At 51.5% G+C, this 17235-nt stretch overlaps 1 protein-coding gene across 5 annotated transcripts; it reads right to left on the reverse strand.

Moving 5' to 3' along the window:
- Positions 1 to 252: 252 nt before the first annotated feature.
- Positions 253 to 16092, reverse strand: HSH2D (hematopoietic SH2 domain containing). 5 transcript variants are annotated; one of them, XM_023229678.3, is made up of 6 exons: positions 15951 to 16092; positions 10601 to 10677; positions 6907 to 6996; positions 5138 to 5303; positions 4314 to 4406; positions 253 to 1606 (listed from the first exon to the last, which is right to left on the reverse strand). In XM_023229678.3, exons 2-6 carry the CDS (start codon positions 10648 to 10650, stop codon positions 1022 to 1024), a joined length of 984 nt encoding a protein of 327 aa, XP_023085446.2. In that variant the 5' UTR covers positions 10651 to 10677; positions 15951 to 16092; the 3' UTR covers positions 253 to 1021. The 5 variants fall into 5 exon arrangements, with proteins under 5 accessions (XP_023085446.2, XP_023085448.1, XP_023085445.2 ...); XM_023229680.2 differs by having other exon boundaries at positions 5142 to 5303; positions 10526 to 10677; XM_023229677.2 differs by having other exon boundaries at positions 10526 to 10677.
- Between the last annotated feature and the right edge of the window lie 1143 nt (positions 16093 to 17235).

Consider the following 17235-nt stretch of genomic DNA (forward strand, 5'->3'; position numbering starts at 1 on the left):
AGCCACCGCGCCTAGCTGCCTCTTCCCTTTTTAAAGGTAAGAGGCTCATGTGCTTCTCCTGAAACCAACACTGATGATGTCCAAGCTCCTACTGCACACCAAGCCCTCAACACAGCTCATCTCCTTCATCTGCATGAAAACCCCAGGAGAAAGGCATGAACAGCCACGGGTGCCACTGGGGACACACTCGGAGTTGAGCCTGGACACAGCTCCGGTTGGTGAGAGACCCTGTAGCGTGCTTTTATTTTTTGTATTTCATTTTTATTTATTTATTTATTTTTTGAGATGGAGTCTCACCCTGTCATCCAGGCTGCACTGCAGTGATGCTATCTTGGCTCACTGCAACCACTGCCTCCTGGGTTCAAGTGATTCTCCTGCCTCAGGCTCCCAAGTAGCTGGGATTATAAGCATGTGCCATCAAGTCCAGGTAATTTTTGAATTTTTTAATATAGACAGGGTTTCACCATTTTGGCCAGGCTGGTCTCGAACTCCTGGCCTCAAGCAATCCGTCTGCCTTGGCCCCTCAAAGTGCTAGGACTACAGGCATGAGCCACTGCTCCCGACCAGAAGTGTGCTTTTAGACAACGGAATAAACAGATGCTGTGGGAAAAGGGCTCGGATTCACCTGGCTTCAAATCCTGGTGCTGACCGCCATAGCTCTGTGGCCTTGGTCACGCTCTTATCCTCTCTGAACCTCAGTCTCTTCTTCAAAACATGGAGGGTGACGCTACCTGAGGGGCCTGCTCTCAGGCGTAAAATAATGAATAGAGGGTCTGGCACGGGGGCTGATGTACAGGAGGCACCCCGAACCATCAGCGTCACTCTGATGATTATTACTAAAATAACCAGCTCACCCCATGGGTGACTGCAGGAACAGACCCCAAAAATATCTTCATTCTGTTTCCCGGGTTCCCGAAGACTCCCGGATGCCATGGTGTGGGGCCATGGAAGAAATGTTAGGACATTCAGGAGTGTGGCAGCCCCTGGTAGCAAGAGTACAGAGCCAGGGTGGACCTGTTCTCTAGCAGTACCCAGGGGCAAAGGGTGGCGGTTGTTGGTACTCCTCTGGGAGCTGGTCGTTCTCAGGCCCTGCCAAGCCCTGGTGCTCTGGTGTGGAATCCTGGGAGGATAGAGCTCTCATTACCATTTGGTGCCAACTCCTGTCCCCTGGGGTCACGTCACTGTAGCTGGCAGACCTCTCGGCCTTTCTGGTGGGGATCTTTCTGTCTTTTGGTGCCTGGGGCTGTGAGGGGCTTTTGAGAGATGTGACCACACACGGATCCGTGTGGACTCTGTCCCCCGAAGTGGGATCTCCTGAGTGATCTTGGCTGCCTTTTCCGGTCCCAGGGCCTGAGATCACCGGGGATCTCCGGACATCCAAGAGTGACGGCAAGCTCACAGTGGCGAGGTGGCTTTTCAGCTGCTGCTGGACCCTGTAGCCTCTCTGGGGCAGCATTTTGAGGCTCCTCCAGAGTTTCTGGCGGGTCTCTCCAAGAGGGGCTTTTGGGGGGCAGGAGGAAGTGGCTTCCTCGGTGGTTACTCTGTTCATCTCTGATGACGGCTTCCTTTCCTTTGATTGGCGACGCAGGACTGGCTTTGGGGAGGCCTGAAAACAAGACTGGGTGAGGCCTGGGGCAGCTCGACCACCAACGTACCGCATCTGTCCCAGAAATTGGAGCCTGGGTTCCACCCAGACACCCTGGGGCTGAGAAACGTCCCCATGTGAACCCCCAAACCTGATCCCATGCCCTGTCTTTCTTGTCTCAGTAAATGGCTTCACTATCTCCCCAGGGGTTGGCAAACTTGTTCTTCTCCTTCTTTTACTGTTTGCTTTTTTGAGATGGAGTTTCACTGTGTCACCCAGTCGGGAGTGCAGTGGTGCAATCTCAGCTCACTGCAACCTCCACCTCCTGGGTTCAAGCGATTCTCCTGCCTCCCCAGTAGCTGGGACTACAAGTACACCACCACGCCTGGCTAATTTTTGTATTTTTAGTAGAGACATGGTTTCACTATGTTGGCCCCGGTGGTCTTGAACTCCTGATCTCAGGTGATCCACCCACCTCGGCCTCCCAAAGTGCTGGGATTACAGGCACGAGCCACCGCACCTGGCCTGGCAAACTTCCTTTACAAAGAGTCAGAGAGTAACTATTTCAGCTTTGCAGGCTGTACCATCTGTCTCAATTACTTAGCTCTGCTGTTATAGGGGATGCCAGACATCACATGTCAACCGATGAGCGTGCCTGGCTTCTAATGTAGCTTTATTTATAAACATGGAAATGTGAATTTTATCTGATTTTCACAGGTTATGAAATAACTATCTCTACAAAAATGTGGGGCCAGGTGTGATAGCTCACGCCTGTAATCCCAGTGCTTTGGGAGGCTGAGGCAGGAGGATTGCTTGAGGCCAGGAGTTTGGGACCAGCCTGGGCAGTGTAGTGAGACCCTGTCTCTAAAAACTTTTTTTTTGTTTTTGACAGGGTCTTGCTCTGTCACCCAGGCTGGAGTGCAGTTGTACAGTCATGGCTCACTGCAGCCTCGACCTCCCAGGCTCCAGCAATCCTCCCACCTCAGCCTCCAGAGTAGCTGACTACAGGCGTGCGCCACCATGCCTGGTTAATTTTTTAATTTTTTGTGGAGACAGGGTCTTGCTATGTTGCCCAGGCTGGTCTCAAGGTCCTGGCCTCAAGTAATCCTCTCGCTTCATCCTCCCAAAGCACTGGGATTACAGGTGTGAGCCACTGCACAGAACAAATATCCATGTTTCTTTCCACACCTGGGCTCTCACTTTCATCCCTCCCACCTTGACACTGTCCCCCATCCCCACCTCACTTCCTCCTTCTTTCCATCTCCACCGGTACTCCGGATAGCCCCTTCTGCAGCCAGTAGCCACAGGAAACATTTAAAACCAGCAGTCCCGGCCAGGTGAGGTAGCTCACACCTATAATCCCAGCACTTTGGGAGGCCGAGGTGGGCAGATCGTGAGGTCAGGGGTTTGAGACCAGTCTGGCCAAAGTGGTGAAACCCTGTCTCTACTAAAAATACCAAAATTAGCATGCACCTGTAGTCCCAGCTACTCGGGAGGCTGAGGCGGGAGAATCGCTTCAACCCGGGAGGCGGAGGTTGCAGGGAGCCTAGACTGTGCCCCATTGCACTCTAGCCTGGTCGACAAAGCAAGACTCCGTCCCAAAAAAAAAAAAAAAAAAATTCCTCCCATGCGTACACTCTCCTATGGCTCCTCCCTGGTGCAACTGGAATAGAATCCCAGCTCCTTGGCCCCAAGTCCCTGCACTATTGGCTCCTGCTGACCCTGGGGCTTCAACTTCTGACACTCTCTCACTAACCCCCCTCCATCTATATGCTGGGTTTTGTTGTTCTGTTTTCCAAACACACCAAGCTCCAGGACTTTTGCAAGTACCATTCCCTCTGCCTGGAATATCCTCCCTGTGTCTGTGTGTATGACTGGCTCCTCCTCACCTTGCAGATCTCAGCTATATGCCACCTCCTCTAGGAAGCCTTCCCTGACTACCTTCCCCCACTTGCACCCCCCACTTCCACTGATGTCCATCGCACCAGCCTGTTTCATTTGTACCACTGTCATAACTTCCCCTGCTGGGTAGGGGGCTTGGAGAGCACTTAGGCTTCCACCTAGGGGTGCCTAAAGGTCTCCCAAACCCCAAGATGCTGTGATACATTCATTCATCCACTCCGCAGATTCTTTAGTTAAGCACCTTCAATATGGCAGGTCCTCTCAGAGGGGTGGGAGAAGCAAAGGCAAACAAGCCAGATAGAGCCTCCAGTCTCTCAGAGCTCACAGTCTGATGGAGGAGGCAGCCAGGTAGCATGTAAACCCATAAGTAAATGGGATTTGGGGGAACATTTTTGGGAAGTCCGCTGCACTGAATAAACAGGGTAATGTGAAGGAGAAGGCAGGTGTTGCTTTAGGTCTGGAGCCTGGGGTAGGAGGTACTTGAAGGAGAAATGAATGAAGACATGGGAAATCTAGGGGCAGGGCACACAGTTTGTGCAAAGGACCTGAGGTGGGACCGGCACATGCAGAGACCCCGAGGCTAGCCTGGTGTGTCTGAGCAACAGACGGTATGGCAGCGGGGCTGGTGCTGGGTGGGCAGAAAGAGGAACTGAGATTTTAGTTTGAATTTTAATCTCTGTGTTGGAAAATCACTGGAAAGGTTTAAAGCACCAAGCTGTAGGATCTCCTTCTCACTCTAGAAGGAGCCTCCTCTGGCAGCTGTTGGTGGCCTCTGCTCCTGCCCCTCAGCCAGGTGAGAGGTGCCTGCCTCCTGTCATATACATACCTCCTCAGGTGCAGACACCGGGCAGGCAGCTTCCTCCGCCACTGCGTTGGAGTAGAGGAAGAGATCCTCGTAATCCACGTTTGCCGGATCCTTCTGCAGGACGGAAGGGGCCTGTAGCTCAGCACGAGGGAGGGGGAAAGGTCCGGAACGGACCCTGGAAGGCAGGTCTCAGGGACCATCCCTTGAATAGCAGTTTCTTAGTACCTAGGCCACGCCCACTAAGCTTTATAAGAAAATATGCCCCACCCACAGCCATTTCTTAGGGGTTGGGACACACCCACTGAGCCTTCTAAAGAAAGATGCCCCGCCCATAGCAGTTTCTTGCGAGCTAGGCCACACCCACTGAGCCTTCTAAGGAAAGATACCCCTGCCACAGCAGTTTCTCAGGGGCTAGGCCACGCCCACGGAGTCCTCTAAGGAAACATGCCCTGCCCACAGCAGTTTACTGGGAGCCAGGCCACCCACTGAGCCTTTTAAGGAAAGATGCTCCACCCATAGCAGTTTATTGGGAGCCAGGCCACGCCCACTGAGCCTTCTAAGGAAAGATGCCATTCCTTCAGATGAGCCAAGATGATACCTGGCACATGAACCCTTATAAAAAATCAGCCTGTTGACATGGGCCTGGAGGGCGGAGCCAGGGGGAAGCAGGAACCACAAGGGAGACGGCTGTGGGGGACAGAGGGACTACGGGGGTGGGGCTGGAGGGGCCCAGGACCATGAGAGTGACAGAATCAAGAGAAGCTGATGGGGGCGTGGGAAACAAAGGGGTCTGGGGGGCTTGGCCCCAAGGAGATGGCTGTGAACCTTGTGGGCCCCGCCCTCACCTGCCTGCAGGGCTGTGTCAGCAGCTCCCTGCGCGGCTCAATTGGATTCTGCTGGTGGAAGGTGACCAGGGCGTCCAGTGAGGTGTGGGCCACCTTCTCCCCGGGGATTACGAAAGTCCCATCATCCAAGAGCTTCACCATGAAATGGCAGCAGCTGCTTTGGGCTCTGCGGAGACACTGAGGGGGCTGGGACATCCTACTCCCCCTCATCCCTGCCCCAAGCGCCCCCGGCCAGCCCTTGGGCTGGCAGCATCACTGCTACAGCTAGACTACCCCAGGTTCCCATGCAGGCTTCTTCACTGACTAGCCATGCAACACCCAGCAGGTTACTAACCTCGCTGTGCCTCAGTTTCCCCCATTTATAACACAGGAGTACAAAGGCTGACCTCAGATAAAACATGCTACTACAGACAAAAGCTTAACTTATTACCTGGCCAGGGGTAAGTGATCAATAGAAATGATCATGAAAGCTGGGCATGGTGGCTCACGCCTGTAATCCCAGCACTTTGGGAGGCTGAGGCTGGCGGATTACTCGAGGCCAGGAGTTGCAGACCAGCCTGGCCAACATGTTGAAACCTTGTCTCTCCTAAAAATACAAAAATTAGCCAGGTGTGGTGGCATGTTACAGGCCAAGAAAACGGGGGTCGTGACCAACTCAGTATACCACTGGAGACTATCTGAGTAAACGGAAAACTGTTCTCATGAAAGCAGGATGTTGGAAAACTGACAACTGTGTGTGCTGCCAGAAGGAGTGCTGAGGGCAGTCACGCCCCAAGCGCAGTGTTCCTTGTGGTTAACTATAGGCACGTCTGAAGCCGTTGTACAAAGAAAGCAATTATGTGTACCTGTGAAAAATCAAGCAGCTGACCAACGGTTACCTCTCCCTTCCTGCTCTTTCTATCTAATAAATACGAAGGGCTGTGGAAGCTCAAAGCTGCCTTTGCTCATTAGAAGCAAGGAGCCCCCTGTCCCCTACTTTCAAAACAGATTTTTTGTCTTTGTCTTAATTTCTATGTCTGCCCCCTTCATTCACTCCCATAGGAACCGACAGCAACAGTGGCAGGTGCCTGTAATCCCAGCTACTGGGGAGGCCGAGGCAGGAGAATCGCTTGAACCCAGGAGGTGGAAGTTGCAGTGAGCCGAGATCATGCCACTGTACTCCAGCCTGGGTGACAGCGTGAGACTCTGTCTCAAAAAGAAAAGCAAAAAGAAAGCCCCAACCTAAGGCTGTGTACCTGGCACACAGCAAGTGCTGAATAAATGCTCAGTTAACCAATGAATGTATATTAATGGCTCTCTATGTGCTGACTGTATCTCAGTTAATCCTCACATGAACACTCTGAATTAAAGTGTGACACTCCTTTACTGAAGGCACAGAGAGGTTGAGTAACTTGTCTAAGGTCACACAGCAGGTAATGGCAGAGCTGAGCCTTGGATAAGTTTTTCCCACTGTGCACAACTCTGTAATTGAGTCATTGGGTTTTTCTTCCTTTGGCCTGGAATCCTCTGGATTTGTTTGGCTTTCAGGTCTTAAGGAGCTGGGCTTCCCTCGGTTTCCCTAACACACAGTCAGGGAATCACTAATTAGATTGTGAGGGGTGGAGGGAGAGAAGCTGCCAATCTTAGGTCCCTAGCAGCTCCTGTTCTCAGACCCACAGCCTCAGTTACTGCTGCTTTCTGAGAAGCTATGACATGAAGCACCCCTTGCCCCCTTCAAGGAAACCCCAAAGCCCACCTGCCCCTGCCCTGGCCCCCGGCTCAGGCCTTACTTGTAGGAGAGCGTGTAGCCCACATGGCTGTGACTGACCCTGATGAGAAAGGATCCCAGTGGCTGTGACTCAAGCAAGTCCTCAGCATCCCTGGAAGGGCACACACAGAAAGGAAATGACACACTCCAGCCACCCTACATTCCAGTTAAACTCCTGGGGCCATGGGGTCATTCACGGAGAAGGCTGGTAGTTTCCATTTTCCTTTTTTCCTTTTTTTTTTTTTTCAGACAGAGTCTTGCTCTGTCGCCCAGGCTGGAGTGCCGTGGCGCGATCTCAGCTCACTGCGAGCTCTGCCTTCCGGGTTCACGCCATTCTCCTGCCTCAGCCTCCCAAGTAGCTGGGACTACAGGTGCCCGCCACCATGCCCGGCTAATTTTTTTGTATATTTTAGTAGAGACGGGGTTTCACCGTGTTAGCCAGGATGGACTCGATCTCCTGATCTCGTGATCTGCCCACCTCGGTCTCCCAAAGTGCTGGGATTACAGGTGCAAGCCACTGTGCCCGGCCTCTTTTTTCCTTTTTTTTTTTTTTTTTTTTGAGACAGAGTCTCACTCTGTTGCCCAGGCTGAGTGCAGTGGTGCGATCTCGGCTTGCTGCAGCCTCAACCTCCTGGGTTCAAGTGATTCTTCTTGCCTTAGCCTCCCAAGTAGCTGGGATTACAGGCACCCGCCACCATGCCCAGCTATTTTTTGTATTTTTAGTAGAGACAGGGTTTCACCAGGTTGGCCAGGCTGGTCTCAAACCCCTGTCCTCAAGTGATCCACCTGCCTCAGCCTCCCAAAGTGCTGGGATTACAGGCATGAGCCACCGCGCCCGGCCTGTTTTCTAAATGAACAAACACCCCAAACCCATTGGGTTTTTTTGTTTGTTTGTTTTTCAGTTGTTGCACACCTTGGGCTATTCAGGGATTAGGGATGTTCCCCCCAAGGAGCTAGGAGGCAACTGATGACCTTGATCTCAGGCCAGACCTCCTCCTATCTCCCACAGCTCCTTCCCAATGCCTGGAATGCCCCGATTAAGGCACCTTTGGGTGGATCAAGGTGTCACAAGTAACAAAGAAGGACCCGTATACTCAGATGCATTTGCGTGCAAAACCCAGCTCTACTGTCCATTAGCTGTGTGACCTCAGGCAATCGTCTCTCTCTGTCAGCTTCCTCAAGGGGAAAGTAAACCCCACTTCCAAGGCTGCTGTGAGAAGAGAAAGAACTTGCAACATAAGCATGACAGCTGCTACCTGGTAAGTGCTCCCAAAATGTTTGCTGTTATTATTACTATTATTCTCTCTGTCTCCTTTTTTTTTTTTTTTTTTTTGAGATGGAGTTTTGCTCTTGTTGCCCAGGCTGGAGTGCAATGATGCGATCTTGGTTCACTGCAACCTGTGCCTCTCTGGTTCAAGCTATTCTCCTGCCTCAGCCTCCCAAGTAACTGGGATTACAAGTACCCACAACCACGCCCAGCTAATTTTTTGTATCTTTAGTAGAGACGGGGTTTCACCATGTTGGCCAGGCTGGTCTCGAACTCGTGACCTCTGGTGATCCACCCGCCTCGGCCTCCCAAAGTGCTGGGATTACAGGAGTGAGCCACTGCGCCCGGTCTATTTTCTAGATTATTACCATTATTATCTGGAGTTCACAGAGAGGAAGGCGGCCTTCCGTGGGACAAGCTGGTCCTGCATTATTCAATACAGAGGTCACTGGCCTTTTGTACTGATTTCCAAAACAGCACAAAAAAGGAATACATGCTGTTTGATGAATCGTTTTTTGTTTTTGAGACAGGGTCTTGCTCTACCACTCAGGCTGAAGTGCAGAGGTGCAATCATAGCTCACTGAAACCTTGATTTCCTGGGCTCAAGAGATCCTCTCACCTCAGCCTCCTCAGTACACAGAACCACAGGCATGTGCCACATACCTGGCTAAATTTTTTAATTTTTTTTTTTTTTTTTTTTTTTTTTTTTTGAGACAGAGTTTCGCTCTTGTTCCTCAGGCTGCAGTGCAATGGCGCGATCTCAGCTTACTGCAAACTCTGCCTCCTGGGTTCAAGTGATTCTCCTGCCTCAGCCTCCTGAGTAGCTGGCATTACGGACATGCACCACCATGCTTGGCTAATTTTGTATTTTTAGTAGACACAAAGTTTCACCATGTTGTCCAGGCTGGTCTTGAACTCCTGACCTCAGGTGGTCTGCCCGCCTCAGCCTCCCAAAGTGCTGGAATTACAAGTATGAGCCACTGCGCCTGGCCTAAAATTCCTTTTAGAGATGGAGTCTCACTATGTTGTCCAGACCAGCCTTGAACTCCTGGGCTCAAGCGATCCTCCTGCCTCAGCATTCCGAGTAGCTGGGATTAAAGATAAGTGCCACTGCACCCAGCTGCTTCTTTTAATATAGCTACTAAATTTTTTTTTTTTTAATTGCAGTGTGCAACACATGTTATATTTTTGTTAGACAGCAAGGCCCCAGAGCTCAGAAACCATGACCAACACTAACTACTTCCTCTCTGTGGCCTTCACAGAATTTTCTCAAGTTCCTGCATGCAGAGGGTGGCAATAAATATTTGTTCCTCCATTTAGTTAGAGCCGGGCACACATCCTCAGAGCTCACAGTCTGAGGTAGAAAGGGCACATTAGGGCCAGGCACAGTGGCTCATGCCTGTAATCCCAGCACTTTGGGAGGCCGAGGCGGGCGGATCACTTGAGGTCAGGAGTTCGAGACTAGCCTGGCCACCATGGTGAAACCCCGTCTCTACTAAAAATACAAATATTAGCTGGGCGTGGTGGTGCATGCCTGTAGTCCCAGCTACTCATGAGGCAGGAGGATTGCTTGAACTCAGGAGGTGGAGGCTACAGTGAGCTGAGATTGCGCCACTGCACTCCAGCCTGGGCAACAGGAGCAGAACTCTATCAAAAAAAAAAAAAAAAAAAAAGAAAGAAAGAAAAAGAAAAAAAAAAAAGAAAGGGCACATTGGTTGTACCTTCATGGGTTGAGAGCAGCTGCTTGGGGGATTGTGTTCAGAAAGATTCTAGTGTGGTGGCTCACGCCTGTAACCCCAGCATTTTGGGAGGCCGAGGCGGGTGGATCACTTGAGGCCAGGAGTTTGAGACCAGCCTGGCCAACATGGTGAAACCCTATTTCTACTATAAACACAAAAATTAGCCAGGCTTGGTGGCACGTGCCTGTAATCCCAGCTACTCGGGAGGTTGAGGTGGAAGAATCGCTTGAACCCGGGAGGCAGAGGTTGCAGCGAGCCAAGATTGCACCTCTGCACTCCAGCCTGGGTGATAGAGTGAGACCGTGTCTCAAAAAGAAAGAAAGAAAGAAAGATTCTGAGGCTGCATCCTGCCTGGCCTGGGCGAGCTGTGGGGTGCCGCCAGGTCCCTGGCAGTGCTGGCCTGTTGGCCACTTGTATAGAGAAAGCCGAGAGAGAGGGCAAGTAACTTGCCCCAGGTCACACAGTGAGCCCACACAGGTGGCAGGACTCAAGCCTGGGAGCTTGGAGCTCAGTTTACACTCTTGCCACACTGAGCCGAGCCAAGTCCAGAATTCTGCAGTTAAAAGCTGCCCAGGGTAGGGACAGACAAGGAAAGAGTGGGGAGGGCAGGGTGGAGGGTGTGGGTGTGTCCTCACTCTCTTGAGATTGCACCATGGAACCACTCGGGGACCCCATCTTGGGCCAGCTGGCCCACCTGGGTGTGCACGAACCAGTCCAGCCGTGGGGGTAGCAGTGGAGGCGGCTTCCTGGCCTCTGTCATAGCTTCCTGGGGTTGGGGGAAGGTCACCTGGGTGGAGAAGGGAGGGAAGACAAGAGTCAAGCTGATGCACCTCTTATCACTGCTCTGTTCTTAAAGCTTATGGTGCCTCCTCCTTTGAGAAGTTCTGCAGGGTGGACAGAGCAATGGACTTAAAACTGGCTTGTGGCCAGGTGTGGTGGCTCACACAGGTAATCCCAGCACTTTGGGAGGCCAAGGTGGGAGGATTGCTTGAGCCCAGGAGTTCCAGACCAGCCTGGGCAACATAGTGAGACCCCCATCTCTACAAAAAATTTTAAAATTTGACCAGGTGCAGTGGCTCACGCCTGTCATCTCAGCACTTTGGGAAGCCAAGGTGGGTGGATCACCTGAGGTCAGGAGTTTGAGACCAGCCTGGCCAACATGGTGAAATCCATCTCTACTAAAAATACAAAAATTAGCTGGGTGTGGTGGTGGGCGCCTGTAATCCCAGCTACTCCAAAGGCTGAGGCAGGAGAATCGCTTGAACCTGGTGGGGCAGGGGTTGCAGTGAGCCAAGATGGCGCCACTGTACTCCAGCCTGGGCGACCGAGTGAGACTCCTTCTCAAAAAAATAAATAAGTAAATAAATAAATAAAATAAATTTAAAAATTAGCTGGGTGTGGTGGTGCATGCCTGTAGTCCCAGCTACTCGGGAGGCTGAGGTGGGAGGATCCCTGGAGCTCGGAAGGATGTGGCTGCAGTGAGCCGTGGTTGTGCCACTGCACTCCAGTCTGGGGAACAGAGCAAGACCACGTTTCAAAAACAACAAAAAAACTGGCTTGGGTGGCCGGGCGTGGTGGCTCATACCTGTAATCCTAGCACTTTGGGAGGCCGAGGCAGGTGGATCACCTGGGGTCAGGAGTTCAAGACCAGCCTGGGCCACGTGGTGAAACCCTGTCACCATAAAAATGCAAAAATTAGCTGGGCACAGCAGCACGTGCCTATAATCCCAACTACTTGGGAGGCTGAGGCACGAGAATCACTTGAGGTTGAGGTGGAAGAATCGCTTGAACCCGGGAGACAGAGGCTGCAATGAGCCAAGATTGCACCACTGCACTCCAACCTGGGCAACAAAGTGAGACTCCGTCTCAAAAAAAAAAAACAAAAAAACTGGCTTGTGTTTTTTGGGCACCTATTATGTGCCTGATAGTTTTTACACATTCATTCGTTGGCTCATCCTCAAAGTCCTTCAAGGACTTTTCCTTTTATTCTTCTTATGCCATTGTGTTTTTTTCTTTTTTTTGAGACAGGGTCTCACTCTGTCACCCAGGCTGGAATGCAGTGGCTCCATCTTGGCTCACTGCAGCCTCGACCTTCTTCCCTCGAGTGATTCTCCCACCTCAGTCCCTCAAGTAGCTGGGACCACAGGCATGTGCCACCATGCCTGGCTAATTTTTGTATTTTTCTAGAGATGGGGTTTCACCTTGCTGCCCCCATTGGTCTGAAACTCCTGAACTCAAGCAATCTGCCTGTGTCAGTCTTCCAAAGTGCTAGGATTACAGGCATGAGCCATTGTGCCCAGGCTCTTATGCCATTATTGCAAGGACTAGAAAGTTCCTTTTATAAATAAATGTTTTAAAATTTAAGAATAGAGTATTTAGGCCGGGCGTGGTGGCTCAAGCCTGTAATCTCAGCACTTTGGGAGGCCGAGATGGGCAGATCACGAGGTCAGGAGATTGAGACCATCCTGGCTAACACTGTGAAACCCCGTCTCTACTAAAAAAATACAAAAAATTAGCCGGGCAACGTGGCGGGTGCCTGTAGTCCTAGCTACTCGGGAGGCTGAGGCAGGAGAATGGTGTAAACCCGGGAGGCAGAGCTTGCAGTGAGCTGAGATCCGGCCACTGCACTCCAGCCTGGGCGGCAGAGCGAGACTCCGTCTCAAAAAAATAGAACGGAAGAGCGTCGAGAAGAGAGAATAGAGTATTTAGAGCTGGGTGTGGTGGTTCACGCCTGTAATCCCAGCACTTTGGGAGGCTGAGGCAGGTGGATCACCTGAGGTCAGGAGTTCGAGATCAGCCTGGCCAACATGGTGAGAGCTGTCTCTACGAAAAATACAAAAAATTAGCCAGACATGGTGGTGGGTGCCTGTAATCCCAGCTACTCAGGAGGTTGAGGCAGGAGAATCGCTAGAACCCAGGAGGCGGAGGTTGCAGTGAGCCGAGATCACGCCACTGCACTCCAGCCTGAGGGACAGAGTGAGACACCGTCTCAAAAAAAAAAAGAAAAAAAGAATAGAGTATTTAAATATTAAGTAAATATCAATGCCCCCGGAGGAATGAGGAAATGGCAAAATGGCAAGTGAATGAAAGAAACAGCTGACCCAATGGTGGTGCCTCTTTCTCTCTCTTTCTCTCTCTCTCTCTCTCTCTCTCACAGGGTTTCCCTCTGTTCCCAAGGCTAGAGTGTGCAATGCCGCCATCACAGCTCACACTCAGCAGCCTCAACCTCTCAGGTTCAAGCAATCCTCCCACCTCAACCTCCCAAGTAGTTGGGACGACAGGCATGCATTACCATGCCTGGCTAACTTTGAAAAAATTTTTTGTAGAGACAGGGTCTTGCTCTGTTGTCCAGGCTGGCCTCGAACTCCTTGGCTCAAGCAGTCCTAACACCGCAGCCTCCCAACATACTGGGATTACAGGCACCAGGCACCGTGCCTGGCTGCCTTGGTTTCATTAAACACCAGAGAAATGTGGCTGCAGACAGTCACTTCTGCCACCAACGTCACCACACATTGTAGCCACTCATGGCACACCTACGATATGTCAGATGCATCATTAATTCACACACTTTCTTGACAATTTTAAGCAAGCAGTACCACAGGACTTTGTGTGCCAATGACAGAGCTGGAGAAAGAAAGCAGCACCGTTTTGCAGAACAGTATTAAGTGAGTATAAAACGAGCCAAAGGATTGTATCTTGCTAGGTAGTTCCTTTGGGACCCCTCTTGCTCACCCTTAATTCTTTTTTTTTTTTTTGAGATGGAGTCTCGTTCTGTCGCCCAGGCTGGAGTGCAGCGGCGCCATCTCAACTCACTGCAACTTCCGCCTCCCAGGTTCAAGTGATTCTCCTGCCTTAGCCTCTTGAATAGCTGGGATTACAGGCATGTGCCACCACGCCTGGCTCATTTTTGTACTTTTAGCAGAGATGGAGTTTCACCATGTTGGCCAGGCTGGTCTCCAACTCCTGACCTCAAATGATCCACCCGCCTTGGCCTCCCAAAGTGCTGGGATTACAGGTGTGAGCCACTGTGCCCGGCTGCTCACCCTAAATTCTGTCCTTAAACCGGAGCTCGCTCCCTCCACCCATTGGCCCCATCTAATGTTTCAAAATCTCAAAAGATCTTTTTACTGGGCTGTTTCTATGAGGAGGCAGGGCCTGTTGACCAATGGCAGTCAATATTGACTGATGTCAAGCATAACCTCTCGGGTATGGCCCGAAGGAATTCTGGGGCAACCAAAATTAAACAACTGTATTAAGAAATGTTTAATAAAGCAGGGTGACAAAGCGATTAAGAGCCTGGAATTGGAGGTTGGGTGCAGAGACTCACACCTGTAATGCCGACACTGCTGGAGCCTGAGGCAGGTGGATCACCAGGAGTTTGAGACTAGCCTGGCCAACATGGTGAAACCCCATCTCTGATAAAAATATAAACATTATCTGGGCAAGGTGGCTCATGCCTGTGGTCCCAGCTACTCAGGAGGCTGAGGCAGGAGAATTGCATGAACCTGGGAGGCGGAGGTTGCAGTGAGCTGAGATCGAGCCACTGCACTCCAGCCTGGGCAACAGAGCAAGACTCCATCTCTAAATAAATAAATAAATAAATAAATAATAAAAATACAAAAATTACGGTGGCATGTGCCTGTAGTCTCAGCTACTTGGGACGCTGAGACAAGAGAGTCAGTTGAACCCGGGAGGTAGAGGTTACAGTGAGCCGAGATCGCACCACTGCACTCCAGCCTGAGCAACACAGCGAAACTCCGTCTCACACACAAAAAATAAAAACCCAAAAAACCCCATCACCACCACCAACAAAAAAAGAGCCTGAGCCGGGCGTGGTGGCTCATGCCTGTAATCCCAGCACTTTGGGAGGCTGAGGCGAGCGGATCACGAGGTCAGGAGATCAAGATCATCCTGGGTAACACGGTGAAACTCTGTCTCTACTAAAAATTAAAAAAACTAGCCAGGCGTGGTGGCGGCGCCTGTAGTCCCAGCTACTAGGGAGGCTGAGGCAGGAGAATGGGGTGAACCCAGGAGGCGGAGCTTGCAGTGAGCCGAGATGGAGCCACTGCACTCCAGCCTGGGCGACAGAGCAAGACTCCATCTCAAAAAAAAAAAAAAAAAAAAAAAAGAGCCTGGAATTCGACCCGACTCAGACGGCCTGGGTTCAAACCCTAGCTCCCCCACTTAGCCGCTGTGTGACCTCAGATAATTCACTTAACCGCTCTCTGTGACTGTATTTCTGTTTTTAATTTGGGGATAATGATATTTACCTAGGAAAGTTTAGCTGGCACTGTATATATATATATAGAGAGAGAGATATAATATTCATGAATCCAGTTGTGATCTAGCATGGGGTAATGTTTATAGGCTTATTCTTTTTTTTTTTTTTTTACTTGGAAGAACTCCTATTTATCTTTCAAAACCCAGTAAAAATGTCCCCTCCTCCAGGCAGCTTTCCTGCATCTCCCTCCAGACAAAGCCCTGGCACCCCTCTCTGTCCCCAGCGTTCCCCTGCTGTTCCTCTCTCTGGTCCAGCCATGACTCCATGGAGCTAGAGTGTCTTTATCTTGCTCTGTCTCCACCAGCCTGAGGGTCTCCTAGGGATCAGGGCTTAGGGCTAGGTTCTTGAGTTGTTGCTTTTTGCTCTGCGCTGGCCCGGCACAGAAGAGGGTGCAAGGGTCTTTGCTGATGAACAGATATCTAGTGATGAAAGACCTCATGCTCATATTCAAACTCCTGACCCTCGTCTGGGGGCCTCCTCTACTTCCTCGCTACCCACATTCCAGACCTAAAGGCATCCTTGCTCTCTCTCTCTCGCCTCTCCACAGCTGTGCTCATGCTGTTGTCCTGATAAGACCCCTTTCCCCAACTCCAGCTCCTTTTTCCAGTGGTCACCACACAAATACCCCCTCCTCCATGAAGCTCTCACCCCTGCCCTCCGAGAATCCCTCCTGCCACCCCGGGCCCCACCAGCCCTGTCCCTCCTTCTGGCCTAGCCCAGCTCCCATGCTCTGTCTCCTCAAGGGCTGAGAGGAGGGCTGAGGCTCTTGGATCACATACCTGGGAAATCCTTGGATGGCCGAGGCCTCGCTGTAGCTGTGCCAGTGCCTGCAGGAGCCTGGGTTTCGATTCAAGGTCTGCACGTCAATGGGGCGGGGCTGGCTGCCTCGAGGCAGTTCCTGTTTCTTCAAGCAGGTGAGCCCTGGGGGCGGAACAAGGACAGGCCAAGTCACCCTGTCTGCAGTCCAACAAAGCATCTGGTGCCACAGGTGCAGACAGCTTGCTCCCGCCTTGCCCCCAACAAGTTGTTATTGAGCACCTACTGTGTGCCAGCTCTTTGGAGGACACAGGGGTGACACGGAGACAGGTTCAGGCCCCCCCCTCCCGAATCCTGGCATCTATAATCTATCAAGCAGTGAAGAGGAGTGAGACATCATTACAAAGGGGGAACAGAGGACGGATGCAGTGGCTCACGCCTGCAATCCCAGCACTTTGACAGGCTGAGGTAGGCGGATCACTTGAGGTCAGGAGTTTGAGACCAGCCTGGCCAACATGGCAAAACCCCGTCTCTATTAAAATACAAAAATCAGCCAGGTGTGGTGGCGCATGACTGTAATCCCAGCTACTCAGGAGGCTGAGGCAAAAGAATCACTTGAACCCGGGAGGCAGAGGTTGCAGTGAGCTGAGATGGTGCCATTGCACTCCAGCCTGGGCAACAGAGTGAGACTCCTTCTCAAAACAAAAACAAAAGCAACAAATGGGGAACAGAGGCCAGGGGTGATGGCTCATGCCTATAATCCCAGCACTTTGGGAGACCGAGGCAGGTGAATCATTTGAGGCCAGGAGTTTGAGAACAGCCTGGCCAACATGGTGAAACCCGGTCTCTACTAAAAACACAAAAATTAGGCATGGTGGCGGGTGCCTGTAATCCCAGCTACTCAGGAGGCTGACGCAAGAGAATCGCTTGGACCAGGGAGGCAGAGGCTGCAGTGTGCCGAGATCATGCCACTGCACTTTAGCCTGGGTGACAAAGGGAAACTCTGTCCCAAACAAACAAACAAACAGACAAACAAACAAACAAACAAAAAACAGCCAGGCGCGGTGGCTCATGCCCGTAATCCCAGCACTTAGGAAGGCCAAGGCGGGTGGATCACCTGAGGTCAGGAGTTCACTACCAGCCTGACCAACATGGAGAAATCCCGTCTCTACTAAAACTACAAAATTAGCTGGCATGGTGGCACATGCCTGTAATCCCAGCTACTCGGGAGGCTGAGGCAGGAGAATCACTTAAACCTGGGAGGCAAGGTTGCAGTAAGCCGAGATCACGCCACTGCACTCCAGCCTG

The sequence above is a fragment of the Piliocolobus tephrosceles genome, chromosome 21, assembly GCF_002776525.5.
Source record: "Piliocolobus tephrosceles isolate RC106 chromosome 21, ASM277652v3, whole genome shotgun sequence".
NCBI lineage: Eukaryota > Metazoa > Chordata > Mammalia > Primates > Cercopithecidae > Piliocolobus > Piliocolobus tephrosceles.